Here is an 18,362-nt window from a genome sequence, read left to right on the forward strand (position 1 = left end):
CAATTCTATGCGGCTGATCTGTGCTCGTTTCAGTCTGAACCAACCTAGGGTTATCCAACTTTAAGACGCCTTGGTCGAAACTCGGGCAGATCACCACAGCGCGTCTCGACGCCAGACCCGGCCACCGCCTCATTGGGTGATCATCTGCACGCGCCGGTGGCGTCCGATGGTTGAACCGAAATTTAATGCAACTTTTCTCGAAAACGGTGTTGGCTAATACACATCTTAGGTGGTGTTCGGCCAGTGGCGTTTTACGCAATAAATTCAGGCTTAGATTCACGTGAGCAGTACTGCTGAACAAAGTCCCAACCGAGGGAGCTCGATGACCTGCCCCCTTACGAGTAAGCAACACGAAAAGTAGCATATTTTACTCCGCTTACTTACATCGTGGCAAGCACTGGCCCGATGCCCTCATTTCTCTCGCTGGTAATGTTTTATCTTAGGGCATTCATTCTTCAGCATCTTGGGCCGAACGCAAGCAAATGGTGTTTAAAAGATGCGCCGGTGTCCGCGTCGCACTGGAATGTGGCTACTGCATATGTTGCGACCACGCGCGGAAAATAGTTGGAGTACGTTAGGTTTATGAAACTGCGTCGTAATTCAAAGTGTCTCCAGCCCCTATGCATTGTCAGTATTATCTATCAGCTATGCACAATCACAACTACCAGCTATGTACCAAAACAAGGCAAAAAACAGGTAGGGATATCATGTAGGCAAGCTTCAAAGTCACATCCCTCTCAAAACAGAGAAGAAAAACGACACCAATTGAGCAGCAAGAAAATTCCACCAGTTTTTGGTGTCTTTAATGGGAGCGGGCTCCCTTGAAAAATTAAGTACATAACGTCATGTGGAAAATTTGGTGGGGAGGGGTAGGTGGATCAGCGGTACAGCAATTTGCTGCTACACCCCTTACAACATCCAAGCTGCCCCCTCCCCCCTCCCCAATCCGTTGACCGAATATCAAACCTGTCACAACGGCATGCGCCCGAAAGTCCGGAGCCAAGTCTCCGGAGACTTTCCTGGCCGGCTACCGCACACCAAATCTGAAGGCTCCGGCCCACACTGGCACTGACGGATGGCACGTCACGTGATCAGGTTAGCCGGCTCGTGCCTCCGCTTGACGGCACGAGGCGAGCTGCACAGGCTGGCCATGCGCTGCCGAGGCCGCTGCAGCACGGCGGTGAATGCAATAAAAGGCACCCACTCGCTCCGCTGAGGCCACAACAAGCTCCAAAGCATTACACCCACATCGCCCTCGTTACCTCGATTGTTTTTTTTCCTGGCATGAACCCAATTTGCAAAGCGAATGGGCAAAAAAGGCGCTCTGTGTGCGTGTCACACAGAGTGCTCCGCAGCCGCCGTGGGTGGACCGCACGGCTAGGAACGTCTGCGGCGCCGCGTCCCGTGCGCCGCGCTCACCTGGATCCGCCGGCCGTCTTGGGCCGGTCGTACATGCCGGAGGCGGGCCGGGAGCCGGCCATGGCGGCGCGGTCCACCAGCGGCTCCTCCCACTGCTCGGCCCTCCGGGTCACGCCAGGGCGACTCCGGCTGGCTGGTGCCCGGCCGCCCCGCCATCGTCATCGGACGCGACGCCGACACAGTCGTCAAACGGCCGGTCCTGCACGGTCGCCGGCGCGGACGGTGTTGTGAGAGGAGGGCCGCGGTCGCCATGGCGGCCGGGGCGTCGTCCGAGTCCCGCGGTCGCCATGGCAAACGGTGCAATCGGATAACACTGTCATTACCGGGGTCATGAGATCCGTTGATCGACCTAGTTTGATCACGAAGGGGAGCCAGCGACAATGTATGTACGCCCCCGGAGCCAGCAATCATACGCAGTTAGTTAAATCGCTGCGTGGTTTCTGCGGGTATCTCACGATGCCAACGCACCCATTCCCACCTCAGCACCACTGCCACCCTGCCGTCTTCAAGCGGAGACATCAGCGTGCCTTGCGGGAGGGGCGCCCGCGGACTCCATCGCACGCGGACGACCTGTCCGCTGTCCCGAGGCTCTCCTCCCCACGCGCGACATCCAGGGCCGGCCGGCCGCAAGAGGGGACCGACCGCGCGCGGGGTCGTGGCCCAGTCTCCGCAGCTCCATTGGACAGCTATGCTGTCCACTGTCCGGTCCTTATCGGCACTCCCAGCGGAGGGACGGCGGCCGCGGCGGCCGCAGCGGCGTCGGCGGCGCGGGCAACAGTCGACCGCGCGTGTCGGCGCGATCACCGAGGCCCGAGAGCGGTGGTTCGAAGAAGAGCAGCCTGGGAACGACTGTCAGTACGCGTGCGGTTTGCACTACGTTTCCTACTGCAGCGCGGATGCAGTTTGGGGTAAATTTCGGCTGTCACGGCCGCCGGGTCGGAGCGTCCCTCACTGTCCAGTTAGGTTATGTCACAAGGCTGTCATTTTGGAGCCAGCACGCGGGGTGAGGTTGCAGGGCCCACTCGCCCACCCAGATCCATGTGAGCCAGGCATGGATCTGGATGGGCAGATTCAGGCGGCAGTCAGAGTTGGCCGGGGGGGGGGGGGGGGACTGTGGTGGATGACTGTGGTGGATGACTGTGGTGGATCCGGAGACTGTGGTGGATGAGTGGTGCACATCAGTTGCAAATAATCAGTGCAGAAGCTATCAACCGTCTTTGGTGGCCAGAGCCACGATTTTGAATTGCCGTAAGAATTACAAAAACTAGACAACCGTACATGTGCTGCACCACGGGCGGCAGCAGCCTTGACACCATTCAACCAATTAAGTGGCACAAGTACAATGGCACCCATTTTCGACATGTATCCACACCATACACATGCATCCACACCAGAACAAAAACGTGGCTTCTAAGCTTTGATATCAAGTCTCATCGTGTTGAAGGAAGAATAATGTTGCTCTATCAACACTCTGACACCGGAGTTGGGGCAACACGGTGGTGCGGGTGAGCGAAGCCACCAACAGTCCCACTCGTCGATGCGCCGCCCCGTTGAAGCGGTCGAGACCCACCTGCTGTGCAGGGAAGTCCTCGTCATCCATGGGAAACCGCTGACCGGTCATGGGCCTGTTCTGCCCGTACACCGGATACCCGGATACGGGACGGCTCCCACCGACTCCAGTCATCGGTCGATCCACGGGAGATCCAGGATATCCGGAAACCGGTCTCGTGCCTCCACCAGCCCCACTCATTGTTTGATCTTCTGGGGACCCAGGGTATCCGGATACAGGACCACCAACTCCAGTCATTGGTCGATCCGTGGGCGATCCAGGATACCCGGACACGGGTCGATTTCCACCAGCTCCAGTCATTGGTCGATCCGCAGGCGATCCAGGATATCCGGATATAGGTCGATTGCCTCCAGCTCCAGTCATCGGTCGATCCGCAGGGGATCCGGGATATCCAGATACAGGTCGACTTCCGGCAACCCCGGTCATTGGCCTGTCCATCGGAGAACCCGGATATCCGGAGATCGGTCGTGCTCCCCCGCCAACTCCAGTCAATCGGCCGATCCATGGGAGATCCAGGATATCCAGACACGGGGCGACTTCCACCGACTCCAGTCATTGGTCGGTCCATCGGGGATCCAGGATATCCAGCAGCGGGACTTCCCTCTCCGCCAACGCCGGTCATCGGGCGATCCATAGGAGATCCGGGATATCCGGATACGGGTCGATTTCCGCCGGCTCCAGTCATTGGTCGGTCCATGGGAGATCCGGGATATCCAGACACGGGACGACTTCCACCGACTCCAGTCATTGGTCGGTCCATGGGAGATCCGGGATATCCAGACACGGGACGGCTTCCACCGACTCCAGTCATTGGTCGGTCCGTCGGAGATCCAGGATATCCGGTAGCAGGACCTCCCTCTCCGCCAACGCCGGTCATCGGGCGATCCATAGGAGATCCGGGATATCCGGATACGGGTCGATTTCCACCGGCTCCAGTCATGGGCCGGTCCATCGGAGACCCTGGATAGCCGGAAACTGGTCGACTTCCAGCAACTCCAGTTGTTGGTCGATCCGAAAATCCTTCCATCCCTTCAAAGTGACCTAAAAACGTGCAAAAACTTGATGATGGCAAATGTGCCCGCACCGAAGTAGCACGACAGCCAGTATCGCACCAGGATGAAGTGGAGAAGTCAGCTAAAATGATAATGAGATGTGGCTTTTGTACGTCTCGTGCAACTGCCCCGGTTACCCTCATGCTTAGTTTCATATCCTGTTACACTGACCGTAAGGCTCGAAACGAGCATTATCCTGTCGTCATCGTCTATCGCCCGTAGACCCAGTCAAAATGGATGATAAATGCGGGATAAGACGGCCATCTCATCATACTTAGAACCCAGATGCTCCTCTGCCCGGGAAGGACAAGAAAGATCGCAGGGAAATCAGTCAATAGCAGTTCTGCAATGCTTATTACGACCTTTTTAACCCGCATCAAGTCGTTGTGGGCAACAGAACATCAATGAAAATGTGAATCCACCCTCCGCATCAGCTGCCGATAAATGCCCACAGGCGCCGTGAAATCCTCGCGCTGCCTCCCGCGCACTGCGTGCATGTGTCGCTTCCCGGCCGACCCCACGCCGCACGCCCGAGACAGCCGCGACCGACAGCCTTCCCGCCAGCGTCCGTGACTGGACTCTGAAGTATTTGCATGTCGTCGGGCTGAAATGGTGTCCCCCTTATTGCAGCACGTGCCAGTGAAATGCCAGCGATAGAGACTGTTGAGGCTGCCGATGAACCGAGCACTTGGCCAAGAAAGCCGGGAAGTGTCTCGATGTGAGCAAGAAGGGTCTCAAGCCCCTCGTCTAGCAGCACGCGACTTTGGACTTCTTATGCTGACGAAAATCGACCCGGTGTATGCCAGGGGTGCTGGTCAAACGACGCGATCAGGCAAACATTGGATATGTTGTGAAAGCTCGACGTCTTAAGCCGGCGGGTCACGGTCACGGTCACGGTCACGGTCACGAGTGTGATTCGTGACCGTGAGCACGACTTGAAACGGCAAGTCGTGACCACATGGCCATGTATGTCTGAATACGTTGTTTAACCAGCACCCCCGGCATACTGCAGACCGATCGCTGTCGGCATGAGAAAATTTCAAACTCATGGAGCTATAATACAATGTTCTCTCCTTGACAATCCTGACACGGCTGCGACGGCAAACCGACGGCCGTCCCCGCGCTCACTGCAGCTAGATGTTGACTCACAGACCAGCCCCCGGCATACCTGTGGGAGGTCGGGACTGTGACGTCATGGGCCGGTTCGGGTCGTACGCCTGAAATCCGGACACGGGCCTTCCGGCGGCGCCGGTGCCGGGTCGGCTGAAGCCGGACATGCTGCCACCTGCCGGCAGTTCACCGCATTCCAGTGCCTGATAAACAGTAGCTCACAGCTACCCTCAAGCGTGTCATGTAATAACGAACAGATCTGCATCGTGTGCTCGGGTTTTAACTCGAAACGGGCATGCTTTGGTAGCAGGGGTGCTACAGGACGGATCGCCCGGCGCCTTACATCCCCATCTCTTGGAATGTAAGGGGACGAGGCTCGTTCACAGCGGTGGTCTATAGCAGTAATCCCGCCTGTGATGTTATCCGGTTTCGCAATGCACGCATTTCGAATTTGTAGCCTATGGCGATTATGTGCTGCGCTATTGCGAGAGTATTTTCAACAGCATCCAATCCACTTTTGCTTCCATGCTCACTGAAATCCTCCAGAAGTGCGCAAGAGAGCGATATGAACAGCAGGCAATGTATGCACACGCGAGTACGGTAGATGTAAACCCTTCCAAAGCAAATTCAGGCAGGTGATAGAGAGCATGCACACATCAGAACAACGTTTCCTACGGCAAATGCAGCTTGTAACTGAAGGACTACACACACATACACACGCGCGTGTTGGTCCGTACGACTAGCACACCAGACACAGGGTGTTTTGTCCCCCGCATATATGCCTTGCCAGCGGTACACGCTGACATACATTCTGAGCCCACTTCACCGACACTCACTCCGAATTTCAGAACTGGCAGCCTTACACAAGTCTTACCGTTTTCAGCGCCCTTTCCAGGTGACAACACTGTAACTGGAATGCAGTCAGGGCTCAGGGTATGTTGTGCTCCGTCACCATGGCAACGCCGAGCGCCCCCGCCCCCCCCCCCCCCCCACCCCCCTCGCGCGCCAGCCGCCCCGGTCGAAGCGCGCGGAGCCTATCGCGAAGTGGCGCCGACCGGGCCACGTTCGGAGAAAGCCGGCCACAGGTGCGCCAAGCGAACTTATCCAGATCAGCTGCTATTTCGAAGGGCTGTGCGCCTCCAGTTGACGCCAGATGGGGCCTCCGAGCCCCGAATCGGGGGCGGGTCGGGCGGGTAGATCGGAGGTGTGGTGTTTGGGAGTCCCGTCCGGTGCGACGCCACGCCCGCACCCGCCGCCACTCAGGTCGATGTTCATCGCGTTACACATGAATTTATTGATTGCTCCCTCATCAGGCGTTCGCTACTAATTGGGAGTTACATGCTAGTTACATTATATCTTCCCGCTGTCGTACCTTGTGTATTTGCTGGATCAACCACAGGGTAGGCGCCTCGCCGTTGCAGTGCTCCAAATAGCATCACTTCAGCGCCAGAGGCCGAACCGTGTCGAACCTCACGTCGCTGTTTATCGTTGATCACTTCTAGCGGTCACTTTTCGTGCGCACATCGCCGGCCAACACCACAGAAAACGAACGCTGGAGAAAGTACACATTTATATTGACGACTGTATGTACACGTTTCAACAACGAATATGAAGCCGAAGAAATAACGCACCCACATCGATGAAGCACTCGTGCTCCATCGATGGAGCACGAGTACTAGAGCACCATCGCTCCACTTACACAGGCGATCTAATCCAAACGTGAACAGAGCAGCCAAATGAAGATGAATGGCTGAGATGGTTGCGAATTGAGAAGCCTAATACCTCGGTCCAATGTACGATGCATGATGTCACTGAATAAAAAATAAAAGAATGCAATCAGTCCATACAACCAATCCAGCCAACACAACCACTGCGACAGACAAGCGGTTGAATAGCAACCTCCATAACATGGCATGTTCACACGCTTCTCCGGCCGGCGGAACGTGCCACGATCGTCCCGGGCAGCGGTCCGAACAGCGCCGCTGGCGGGAGGGAGCGTCCCTGCCGCGGCGCCGATGTCATGACATCGTCCCACCGGGGGTCAGGCCCGGACGCCTCGCCGCGTCGGCGCAGCACGGCGTCCTCCGACGTCAAGCACGGCCCACAGCTGGGGCAGCGTGCCGCGGCTCGCCGCCGCCCTGCGGCACCGCGCTGGGGAGTGAGATCACCAGGCGCTGGCCGGCCCGGCCGCACCGGCCACCGCCGCGTATGTACAAGAGCCACCGCCGCCGCCGGCCGCCGGCCTGATCGGACCAGCTGGCCGCCACTCGTCACAGACGGGCGGCGCGCCGGCACGACTCCAGAGGCGCTTCAGCGACTCCGGTGGGACTCCAGTGGGACTCTAGTGGAACTCCAGAGGCGCTCCAGCGGGCTCCAGTGCGACTCGGACGGCGGCTCGGACGGTGCCCCAAGCGCTGGAGCTCCAGCCGCGTTTCCGTGCGTCTCTGCGGCTGCTCCAGCCGGAGCATTGGCGACGGTCGGCGTCACCGCTGCCGGGCCGGCGCCGGCTCAGGCAGGCCGGCCGGCGGCGCCCGACAGCGTGAACACCTCGTAGTCGGCCACGTTGAAGCTGTAGTCGCCGAAGAGCACGGCTGACGAGGCGCCGTCGCCGTCGTACGAGTGCGGCAGGTTGGAGTAGCTCTCGCCGGACGTGTTGGAGCGGTCTGAGATGTACAGGTCGGCTCCGGCGCCGAAGATCGGCCCGCACCTGTCGGCCCGGACGGGTCAGTGGGGTCCGCGAGGTCAACGGGAGTAAGCACGGTTAGTCGGGGTCATCGGGGTCAGTCGGGGTCAGCTGAGGGCGAAAGCCTCACCGGCCGTCAACGCAGCCGACCGCAGTGACATAGGTTTGCTCCAGCTGCGGACTCAGTTCTAGGGATACTGAGAACTGTATCCTTAATTACTATCCTGTAACTAAGGATGCAGTTCTTTCCTTGGCGCATGTAAGGATAGAACTGTACAAACAGAATCCACCGTGGCGGATAAAGCCATAATAAGACTGGCTAGAAAAGCGACACCTTTCGCCTGTACAGAGCACACAAACGCAGTACCCTCGGCTGCAATCCAAAACGGACCTCCACAACGCACTAAAACACACCATATCAAAGCCACACGCGTCAAAACAGTGCATTACAGGTGCCGGAGTCCCGCCGAGCGGCCTTTGAACAACACATCAGCGGGGTGGCGGACACCGGCGCGCGCGGCCAGCTCCCCGCAGCCCCGGCACTCACTGAGGGTGGTAGCAGACGGCGTACATGCGCTTCTTCACGGGAAACCGGGTGGGCAGTACGCCCTGGTTGTTGACGAGCGTGAAGAGGAAGGCCTCGTCTGAGTGGATGAAGCGGCCCTTGTTGCCGCTGTTGACCCAGGGCACGTCGCTGAAGCCGCCACACAGCTGGCCCTGCTCGCCCTGCCGGCGTCAGACGAAGACACCCGTCAGTCGCGGGTTCGAACCCCGGTCACGGATCAACGGACTCGATCCTGGTCATGGACACCCCGGCCCCGACCCAACCGGGTTCCGACACAACGGACGATCCTCTGGTGCGACACATCACGTCCGGAAATCCCCGTGCGCCGCGACATCCTCAGAGCACAACAGCGCCTCTTCCTGCCTGAGTACCGACTGACCCCTTCCCAAGTGTCTGCCGCCGCCGCAGCACGCTCTCGACCCAGCCGTCCGCACGTCCCCGACCCGGCGATGGCGCCCCCGCCAGCCGTCCGTCCGCACGCTCTTCACCCGGCGATGGCGTCCCTCGCCGGCTATTACGGCCGGCGGCGGCCGTCTAGCGACGGGAGGCGGCCTGGACAGACGCAGGCCGACCCTTCGCTTCGGGCCGTAAACCCGCCGGCGCCGGGCCGGCGTCGCAGATATCGGCACAGGAGGTCACCCGGCGGGATCGCCCGCGTCCGATCGCACGGGAGCCGCGAGTCCGGCCCCCTTGGAACGGCCTACGCCGCGGCGGGCGTGTGATAGGGCGTGGTCAGCCGCACAGGCGGCGAACTCTGCTCGGTCAGATGGCCGTCAGATACTTCAGCAAAAGTTTCAGATGTTTGAGCGCCGACAAAAGGCTGACATCTTTCGGCTGCTGATGTTAGCTCGACGGCTCCATAGGCAGGCAGCTGACACCCATCAGCAAACCGGATGACACCCCATCAGTAGGCCGGCTGACACCCCATCGGCGGGCAGGCTGCCATCCCATCAGCAGGTCGGTTGACACTACATCAGCAGGTCGGTTGGCACCACATTAGCAGGTCGGCTGACACCACAACAGCAGGCCGGCTGACACACCATCAGCAGGCCGGCTGACACCCCATCAGCAGGCAGGCTGCCATCCCATCAGCAGGTCGGTTGACACTACATCAGCAGGTCCGTTGGCATCACATTAGCGGGTCGACTGACACGACATCGGCAGGCCGGCTGACACCCCATCAGCAGGCCGGCTGACATCCCATCAGCAGACCGCTTGAAACCTCGGCTGCTGATGTCAACAGCCGTCAGCCCGTGCCCGTCTAGGTCATCAGGAGCCTCACTTGGACGGACTTGGACGGCGGCAGCCGGCCTTCGTTGCGGTCATTAGTCGGCCGCCGCGGTCCGATCGAGCGCCCCCCCCCCCCCCCCTTCCCCTGCCCGATCGGCCCCGTCTCGAGCGGCGACTCGTCAACAACGCGAACGGTTACGGCCGCGGCGGCCGGACGGCACCGCAGGGGAGACAGAGCCACGGCAGTCGCAGTGAGAGCGCAGAGATGAAGACAGCGGCCGCCAACTGCCCGCACGTCGGTGGCTCGCCACTGAGTCTCACGCGGGCGGACCGCGACTGATTCCGGGCGGGCCGGGCGGCTGGGTCACCGCGGTCGGTGGACGCCAATAGCTGCCAAATAAGCAGGAAGCAACACATGGTTTGTAGACTTGCCGTCTACAAACGCGCAGGCAAACAAAACACATCTGTCTGATATCCCAGCGCCTAAAACCCAAAGCGCCATGTTCGACTACTCAGGTGTCAGGTCGGGAGGCTGACCGCATCACGTGCAAAAACGGTGCACGCGTGTCACCGGCGCGCGCGCGTGTGCCTTGCCACACAGCCCGGTGAAGGTATCAGCTCCGCACCAGCCCGGCGCGTGTCACCAGCGCGCGCGTGCGCCTTACCACACAGCCCGGTGAAGGCATCAGCTCCGCACCAGCCCGGCGCGTGTCCACCAGCGCGCGCGTGCGCCTTACCACACAGCCCAGGGAGGGCATCAGCTCCGCACCAGCCCGGCGCGTGTCACCAGCGCGCGCGTGCGCCTTACCACACAGCCCGGTGAAGGCATCAGCTCCGCACCAGCCCGGCGCGTGTCACCAGCGCGCGCGTGCGCCTTACCACACAGCCCAGGGAGGGCATCAGCTCCGCACCAGCCCGGCGCCTGTCACCGGCGCGGCCGTGCCTCCCCGGACGCTGCAGGCATCAGCTGCTCAAACACGGCGCGCGTCCGCCGCCGGCGCGTGCTTCGCTGGACACTGACGGCATCATTCCCCCATACACACACACAGGCGGGGCGCGGGATCCTCACCAGGCAGATGGTGAAGGTGGGGTGCCAGGCCGTCGCAGAGCCGGTGGAAGGCGTGCGCGCTGTGCTCGTGCGCCGAGGCGCGGAACGCCAGCCGCCAGCGCTGGCGCGGCTCGCCGTACCACTGGCTGAGCAGCTGCTGCAGCCGGCCGCCGGCGGCGCCCACCAGCAGCTGCGAGCCGGCGAACAGCTGGCGCGTGACGCGCGGCTGCAGACGCTTGTCCTCGTTCATGCGCTCCTGGCGGAACTTGTCGGGCAGCGCGGCGAACCGGTACCGCTCGAGGCTGAGCTCCATCGGCACGGCGCCCGTCGGCTCCACCTCGTCGGCGAACACCTGGCTGTCTGCGGCCGGGCGCGACGCGGAGGCAGGAGGCGCAGTCAACACACAGGGAGAGAGGCGGGACAGGGCTGCACACTGTACGGAACGGGGCGGGGTGGAGATACGACCTGCTTCAACACCAGGTGGGGAGGAGGTGGGACAGAGCTGCACACTGCACGGAACGGGGCAGGGTGGAGACACGATCTAATTCAACACTAGGCGGGGGAGGAGACCGAACAAAGCAGAAGGGGAAATACGAGTGGCCCAGACACCAGGCGGGAGAGGGCGCGGATCGGAGGCGCACACCACACGCAACAGAACAGGGCGAGGCCGTAGATGACTCAGACGACAGGCGGGGGAGGGGCGGATCGGAGGCGCACACCACACGCAACAGAACAGGGCGAGACCGTAGATGACTCAGACGACAGGCGGGGGAGGGGCGGATCGGAGGCGCACACCACACGCAACAGAACAGGGCGAGGCCGTAGATGACTCAGACACCAGGCGCTCACATGGCCACACACGAACATCGCAGACAACGCTGCCGCTCAGACACTCAAACAGACCGAACGCCCAGACACCCGGAGAAACGTAACGCCAGGCAATGGTAATCAGAAAGCAGAGAGCAGCGTCTGGGATATCAAGGACATGCTCGGCGATAGGGTACAGCTACCAAAACCTAGACGCCGGAACCAGGAGCACCAATGTGCGGAGTGCTCCGGACAGCGAGTGACTGACTGTGTACAAGATGCCGATATCATGAGAATCCGTCACAAAAAGCGAAGCTGGACCACCCCAACACGCTATCAGCAAAAGGCAGATGTTTGAGTCTCAGTTATCGTCCATCGGACGAGAAACCCGCTGAAGCCAATCCCCACGGATACTGAGGCTGCTGACGCTCATTATTCGGGTTTACGGGCGCAGCAGCCGCGCGACTATGCGGCGCTCAGGGGATCTAAACGAGCCGGCTGAATTGTCGTCCAGCACGCGCTCACCATCTGGGAAATCCCAACCATTCGCATCCAACAGCGCAGCTGCGGCAACAGTAGTCTAAATCACCGCCGGCAATTGTATTTGATGGACCGCCCCGCCCAGCGCGGCAGCCTCGCCACCCCCGGGGCGACCATTCGCCCGGAGCGGGAGCGAAACGGCTGTTGTAACGGTCCACGTGGCTGGCGGGGCACCTGGCGGGGGTCGTTCGGCGTGACGCATGGCCGCCCAGGACCCCGGGCAAACCCGCCGATAATGGCTCCGAGCCTAATGAGAATACCACAGCCGGCCAGCCGGCGAATCGCGGCGAGTTATAACCCAACGAGAGGCGCCATCCCATCATCATATCACGAGCTCGACATAGTTTTGCGCTCATCATAAGCATACTTCGTCGCATGGATAGTTTGCGAATGTCGCATGGGAGCCAGAGCACGCCCAAACCTGACCGCTGCTCGATGAGCAGACGCTGGTCTCGTCGCCGACGTCATTCGAACAACGGGGAGATTGTGATCCAGCCATTTCAGAAATTGGTGCTGATTAATATCCATACGGCAATGCAAACCCACGCCGCAGTGTTGCCCGCGGCAAAAGCTTCCCTTGTCGCCGAAATCAAGCAGCCGTTGACAAGGCGCAACCCACAAAGGAGATACTAGGCACTGCTAACATATCTCACGTTTGAAATATCACGACGTAAGTTGATATCGTTGGGATCACATCTAGTGCAAGCCGATGTTTGGGGCGTGATGACGTTTTTCATGAAGAGCAGCGACTTCAGCACATTACCGGTGTATCAGCCATCAACAAAATCCAGGCGCCGGCGTTGGCCCACCCATGCCGCTTTGGTACGCTCCACACATGCCCAGCAGCGTGACGCGCCTCACGTGGCGGTACGAGCGGCCCCGGCGGGCGTGGCTCACCTATGAGCAGCAGCTTGACGTGGTTGATGACGCCGGCCATCTGGGCGCACACCCGAGCCTGCTCCTCCTCGCTCCACTGGGCCGTCGGACGGTTCACGTTAGCGCCGTGCTTGGCCCAGGCCAGCACGGCGCGCCACACCAGCTCCTCGTCCAGCGCCAGCTGAGGGGACACGGACCGTCACGGACGCGCCGGTCACCGGCTGAGAAAGCACGGACCGTCACGGACGCGCCGGTCACCGGCTGAGGGAGCACGGGCAGTCACGGACGCGCTGGTAACCTGCTGAGGGAGCATGGACTGTCACGGACGCGCCGGTAACCTGCTGCGGGGATATGGACCGTCACGGACATGCCGGTAACCTGCTGAGGGGATATGGACCGTCACGGACGCGCCGGTAACCTGCTGCGGGGATATGGACCGTCACAGACGCGCCGGTAACCTGCTGAGGGGATATGGACCGTCACGGACACGCCGTCAAATTGCTGAGGGGATACGGACCGTCACGGACACGCCGGCAATCTGTTGAGGGGATACGGACCGCAACGGACATGCCGGTAACCTGCCGAGGGGACACGAATCGATCACAAAATAAAACGGCGGCATTCAGAAGCTCAAATAACACCAATCACACACACACACAGCAAAGCACTCCTGACATACACAATAGCTTCGTAACTGTCTGGCAGGCAGGAGACGTCAGCGCAGACCCTCAGACGGCCTCTGACCACGCAGCACGCTAGGTCAGGCTGAGAGGGTATACACAGCGGAAGGCCCGAGTGAGAGAGGGTTGCCTCACCTGCTCCGAGGAGATGAGGCGAATCATGGCGTTCCTCGGCAGGTTGAGGAAGGTGGAGGTCTTGAAGCAGTCGCTGGCGCGTTCGCCGATGAACGACAGGCACTTGTTGATGAAGGAGCCGTCTTCGCCGCCTGGAAACGGCCTCAGCTCGGTTACACGAGCCCGCTCCGGAGATATGAGCGAGTGTTCGCGCACGTTACGAGAGTCGGACAACCCCGACACACTGCATGGAGATTATATTATAAAGATCAAGTCACTCAACAAACAGCCCAAGGCTATCACAGCCAAATCGAGAGTACGGAAACAACCATCAGCATATGAAACCAAGGCAGAGCTGGAAAGACATACCTATTGTGGTGTTGTTAAGTACCTGTTATCACCACGTAACAACATGACGTTCAAAGTTAGGGGAGAAATGCCAGGAATACCATGCAAAACAAGTACTAAAGCAGCACATGACGGCCCTGTGTCATCAGATGACAAGCGCTGCAGACCAGACGTGTGGGTCGAGCCCACGCCTCATGCACCAAATCACCCAGCATTTGTAATCCGAATAATGAAAAAGCCACCTGAATAAGCCCAATTTCCCAAGACCAGTTAGTTCGCCAGTCCCGCCCGCGAGCAGTTTGACCATGCTGCATGCATTCCCTACAGCGAAGTACCGCTACCTGCGCCTATTTATCATCCACAAGCCATGCACAAAGCGGAACATCAGCATTCTCTCGACGCACAGTCGAAGAATCTCACGCGCGCATGCATCCCAGACAGCGGAGCCCCATTACCTGACGTCTACCACAGAGGGTTAGTGGCGACTATCCCGTCCACCTGCACCAGGCCCGGGCACCTTCAGCAGGGCGGGCGGGTCAGGTGAGGTCAGAGCGGAGACGGCCCGGTGTTAGCTGCCCGGTCACGCCGGGCCAGCGGTCACGCGCCATACGTGTACACCCCACCCCGACGACGGCTGAGGCAGGCGCCGACAACAGCGACGTACACCGGAGGATCTCCGTACAAAGATCTCCTGTACGCAGACTGCCGGCTTATAGGGCTGAGCGCGGGCGGCGATGGCTCTCACATGAACATAACGACTGTGTAATTGGATTTTCTGAGCGGGAAATCCTGCTGGCACGGAAAAACGACTCAACTCTACGCCCCATCCGGCTCACAAGTGTCACCCTGACTCCCATTTCGCTGTCCTCCAGTCGCGGCAGCGGCGACCCCTTCCCGGCGTACCAGTCACGTCCTCCAGGCGCACGGCGGCCGCCAGGAACGCGCACGCGTTGCTGACGGACATCTTCGAGGTCACGTGATCTTCGCAGTGGAGCTGCAGCGGCTCCATGCCGAGGGCACGTGACACGGCCAGCAGCTCCAGCGCGGTATCGTCCGTCACGGACACCTGACGGGTCGCGGTCACGTGTTTAACGCACGGGTAACAAGGCCTGACGGTCCGCAAAGACCACCGATCACGCCGCGTTGATTTCATGAGCACCTGGTCGCTCTGCACGGGCCACACACTGCTCTGGTGGACAACTAAGTTCATTCGCGTCCAGAGTCACATACTACAATTTAGGGTACTGGTTGTGTAATGTAATGGCTAAGCTGTACGTTTGGAAAACCAAAGGTACGGGGTTCCACCTGCACGGTGTCCGCCCACCCTGCCAGGGTGAGGGGCAGGTGACGTCATATGACCTCAGTCGCTGAGTGTGTCGTAAATCCCCAATGAAGTAACTAAAGCTTGCAGCGCCGAGAGTCTCGAAGGCGCCAGCCTTACTGAGTCCCCAGGCATGTCCAAGGACTCTCTCATGAACGCCATGCCACAGACGACCGCATCTCGCGGCAGAGTGGACGAGCGAGGTCGGTGCCACCGCTCCGGTCCGGGCCCCGGTGCGCCGGCCGGCGTCCGACGAGCGTCAGCGCCGGACGGCAGTCGCTCACCCTGCCCGTGTAGATGTAGGTGATGAGCTGCTTGAAGACATCCGGCCGGTAGGCGGGCAACTTGACGACGGTCAGGGACCCCTGCGAGCCAGGCGTCACCGTGCCACCGGCTATCTTGCACACCTCCTTCCGCTCCACGCGCTGGAAGCTGCGGCACCTGCGGCACGTACGTCATCGTACGTCACCGTGACGTCATATGCCATACACGTCATTATGTCATGTCACGTCATATGGCACACATGTCAGTATACATGCCATCATAGCATAAGTCTCGATGGCATCGGCGGTCCAGCCCAAGTTTAACCACCATGGAGGGAACCCATGTTTGTATCACTGCAGGCCTTGCCATCATTGGCATAGCTTTGATAATGTAATATTTTTGTCATTGTTTGGATCAAATAAGGTGGTACACACCACAGATAGGATGTGGTGTTCTTCAAATCTTACTATTGAAAAAGCGAACATGGTATAACTAGTGTGACAAAAGCATCACATAGCCCAGTCAATTCATGCATTAACATCTGGCAGCAACTTCAAACCATCACTGAGAGAGCTGGAGGGACAGGTGGATGTATACTGACCTGGCCTTGAGCATGAGGGAGTGTGCAAACACACGCTCCTCTTGCGGCCCAATCAGGAAAACTATGTCAGCCAAATCTTCATTTTCAATCAGAGCTGCCAGATCTTCAATAAGGCGACCGACGCCCGCCGACAAAAGGTCACTGGCACGGCTCATAGTGCTGCTTTCACTTGGGAGCTATGATGCCTGCTGAGAGGAAAAAAGAAATCAGCTCTCAGTCTGCAACAATATATTCATGTGCATACCAAAATACAAGGGAAGACAATAATTATTGTGAAGGAGGAATGCCACTTATAATGCAGCTAGTGCTGTGAAAGTCGCATAAACAGGAAGCAGGCAAGGGAAAAACCAAAGAGAATGCAACTGAGCACAGTTATACCAAGAGCAGGAGGCTATGCCAAACATTGCACATTCTTGCAAAAACTTTCACTTCCCCATGACCTGCGTGAATGTTGCCTAGGTCTAGTCTGATGGCAACTGTAAATATACACATTATGCTAGGGTAACTAAAGTTTAACTGCAATTACCCAGTTAACAAACCAGTCACTAACTGGGTAGTTACACATAAACAAGGGTAGTTAGAATGATTCCAAAGCTGCAGGCCTTTGAAACATTCTGTTAGTGTCACAGTGGTGAAAAATATTGGGTGCCACCCCCAGTGTCAGATATTGTGTCTACTCAGCACACTTAATGACATTCCTGCACATGGCTTGGGAACATACACAAATCAAAAGTTATATAGCTGATGAACACAAAATTATAAGGTTAGTTAAGTGAGTGCAATGAAAACAGCAATGAATCATCTTACTTGAGTTTTCATATATAGGAGGCATGTATCATAAATGAAGAGCATCAAAAGCAAACTCCCCCATGCTGATACCCTAAAATGTCCAATGCATTCATGCGATGAACTGAAGGGTGTGTGCTGTGATTCTGGAGCATGGAACATAGGTGCTCAAGCATTCAAACATTGGTCCATGGAACCACATCAGCATTATGACAATGTACAAGTTGTTGGAGGCCACCATTCACAGCAGCGAGTGAAATGCAGCAGATCTACCAAAAACAAAAGAGCAGGATTCTTCCCCCACATCATAATGCACTGATTTCAAGACTAATGATTCCACAAGCTTGCTGTGCACTAAGAACATGAGTGCATAACTGCCATCCTAATTTAAAGTAATTCAGAAGAATATCTTGCTTTGCTTCTCATGCTACATCAGACCCACACCACATGAAGCAAGTAATCCATTCTGGCCCAGCCCCAGTCCCAGTCCATGCCAAAAACAGACATCTCAGATCGCTGGTGCTGGGACATCTGTGGTCAACTGGTGGTATCCAGGTGCAAAGGAAGTCACACCATAGACATTTGTCATCTGTACCTGCTCCTTGAACAGCATATGTCCCTCAGACTTCAGCTAAGATATATACTATCTTGGCTACTAGATAGTGGTACTAGCTACCATGCATTAGGTGTTACTTCACTGGGTTAATGGTCATAATGGCTTGCATGGCATTTCAATTGTCATTGCATTGATGTGCCCAGGGAAATTTGCAACAGGTGCACCACCTTTTGAAAACCCACTTCTATCTGCTGCCCAAATTCAGCAAGTACAGAGAGTGTTAATATAATATACACGGAAATGGTAAAACAAACATTTTAATCACGCTGAGGAAGCAGGGAACTCTTAGAATTTCGAGCTGCTAAATTGGGAATCAAAGTATTCCCTCACCAAGCTGATCATAAAAAAACACCATGCAACGCATGAGCTTCACATTGGCCCAACTCACCGAACCAACAATAAAGTGGAATAACAACGGCTGAAGGTCCCCACCACAGTCCCACAGTAGGCCTCCCGGTATTTCCGTTTTGTTTTCGTTCCAGTCCAGAACCGTACCTGTGTCGACAAAGGAGACAAAATATGCGCATTCCGCATCATGCGCCCCGAACACAGCCCTGGCCCGCCGGACAAGCGTCACCACATGACGTCAATATTAACGGACCACCAAATGACGTCAATATTAAAGGACCACCTGCAGCGGAGCTGAGCCCACCCCGTGTAGTTTCGATACCCAACTGATTCATCTCAAGTCCTGCACGATGCAGGAAGGGAGAACGATGTGATCGCTGGCAT

The 18,362-nt window shown here is 58.0% G+C and overlaps 1 protein-coding gene and 1 pseudogene across 1 annotated transcript; both read right to left on the reverse strand.

Moving 5' to 3' along the window:
• Nucleotides 1-2,994: 2,994 nt before the first annotated feature.
• On the reverse strand, nt 2,995-5,233 carry LOC119099373 (collagen alpha-2(IV) chain). The gene is made up of 2 exons (XM_037222509.1): nt 5,210-5,233; nt 2,995-4,030 (listed from the first exon to the last, which is right to left on the reverse strand). Exon 2 carries the CDS (start codon nt 4,014-4,016, stop codon nt 3,012-3,014), a length of 1,005 nt encoding a protein of 334 aa, XP_037078404.1. The 5' UTR covers nt 4,017-4,030; nt 5,210-5,233; the 3' UTR covers nt 2,995-3,011.
• A 1,959-nt stretch (nt 5,234-7,192) lies between these two features.
• Nucleotides 7,193-18,106, reverse strand: LOC119098260 (uncharacterized; annotated as a pseudogene).
• Nucleotides 18,107-18,362: the final 256 nt, after the last annotated feature.

The sequence above is a fragment of the Pollicipes pollicipes genome, unplaced genomic scaffold, assembly GCF_011947565.3.
Source record: "Pollicipes pollicipes isolate AB1234 unplaced genomic scaffold, Ppol_2.1 Scaffold_4740;HRSCAF=5597_pilon_pilon_pilon, whole genome shotgun sequence".
Lineage (NCBI taxonomy): Eukaryota > Metazoa > Arthropoda > Thecostraca > Pollicipedomorpha > Pollicipedidae > Pollicipes > Pollicipes pollicipes.

Excerpts from the sequence above, each read along its gene's own strand:
- LOC119099373 (XM_037222509.1), bottom strand. The coding sequence starts at position 4,016 with ATGGAAGGATTTTCGGATCGACCAACAACTGGAGTTGCTGGAAGTCGA.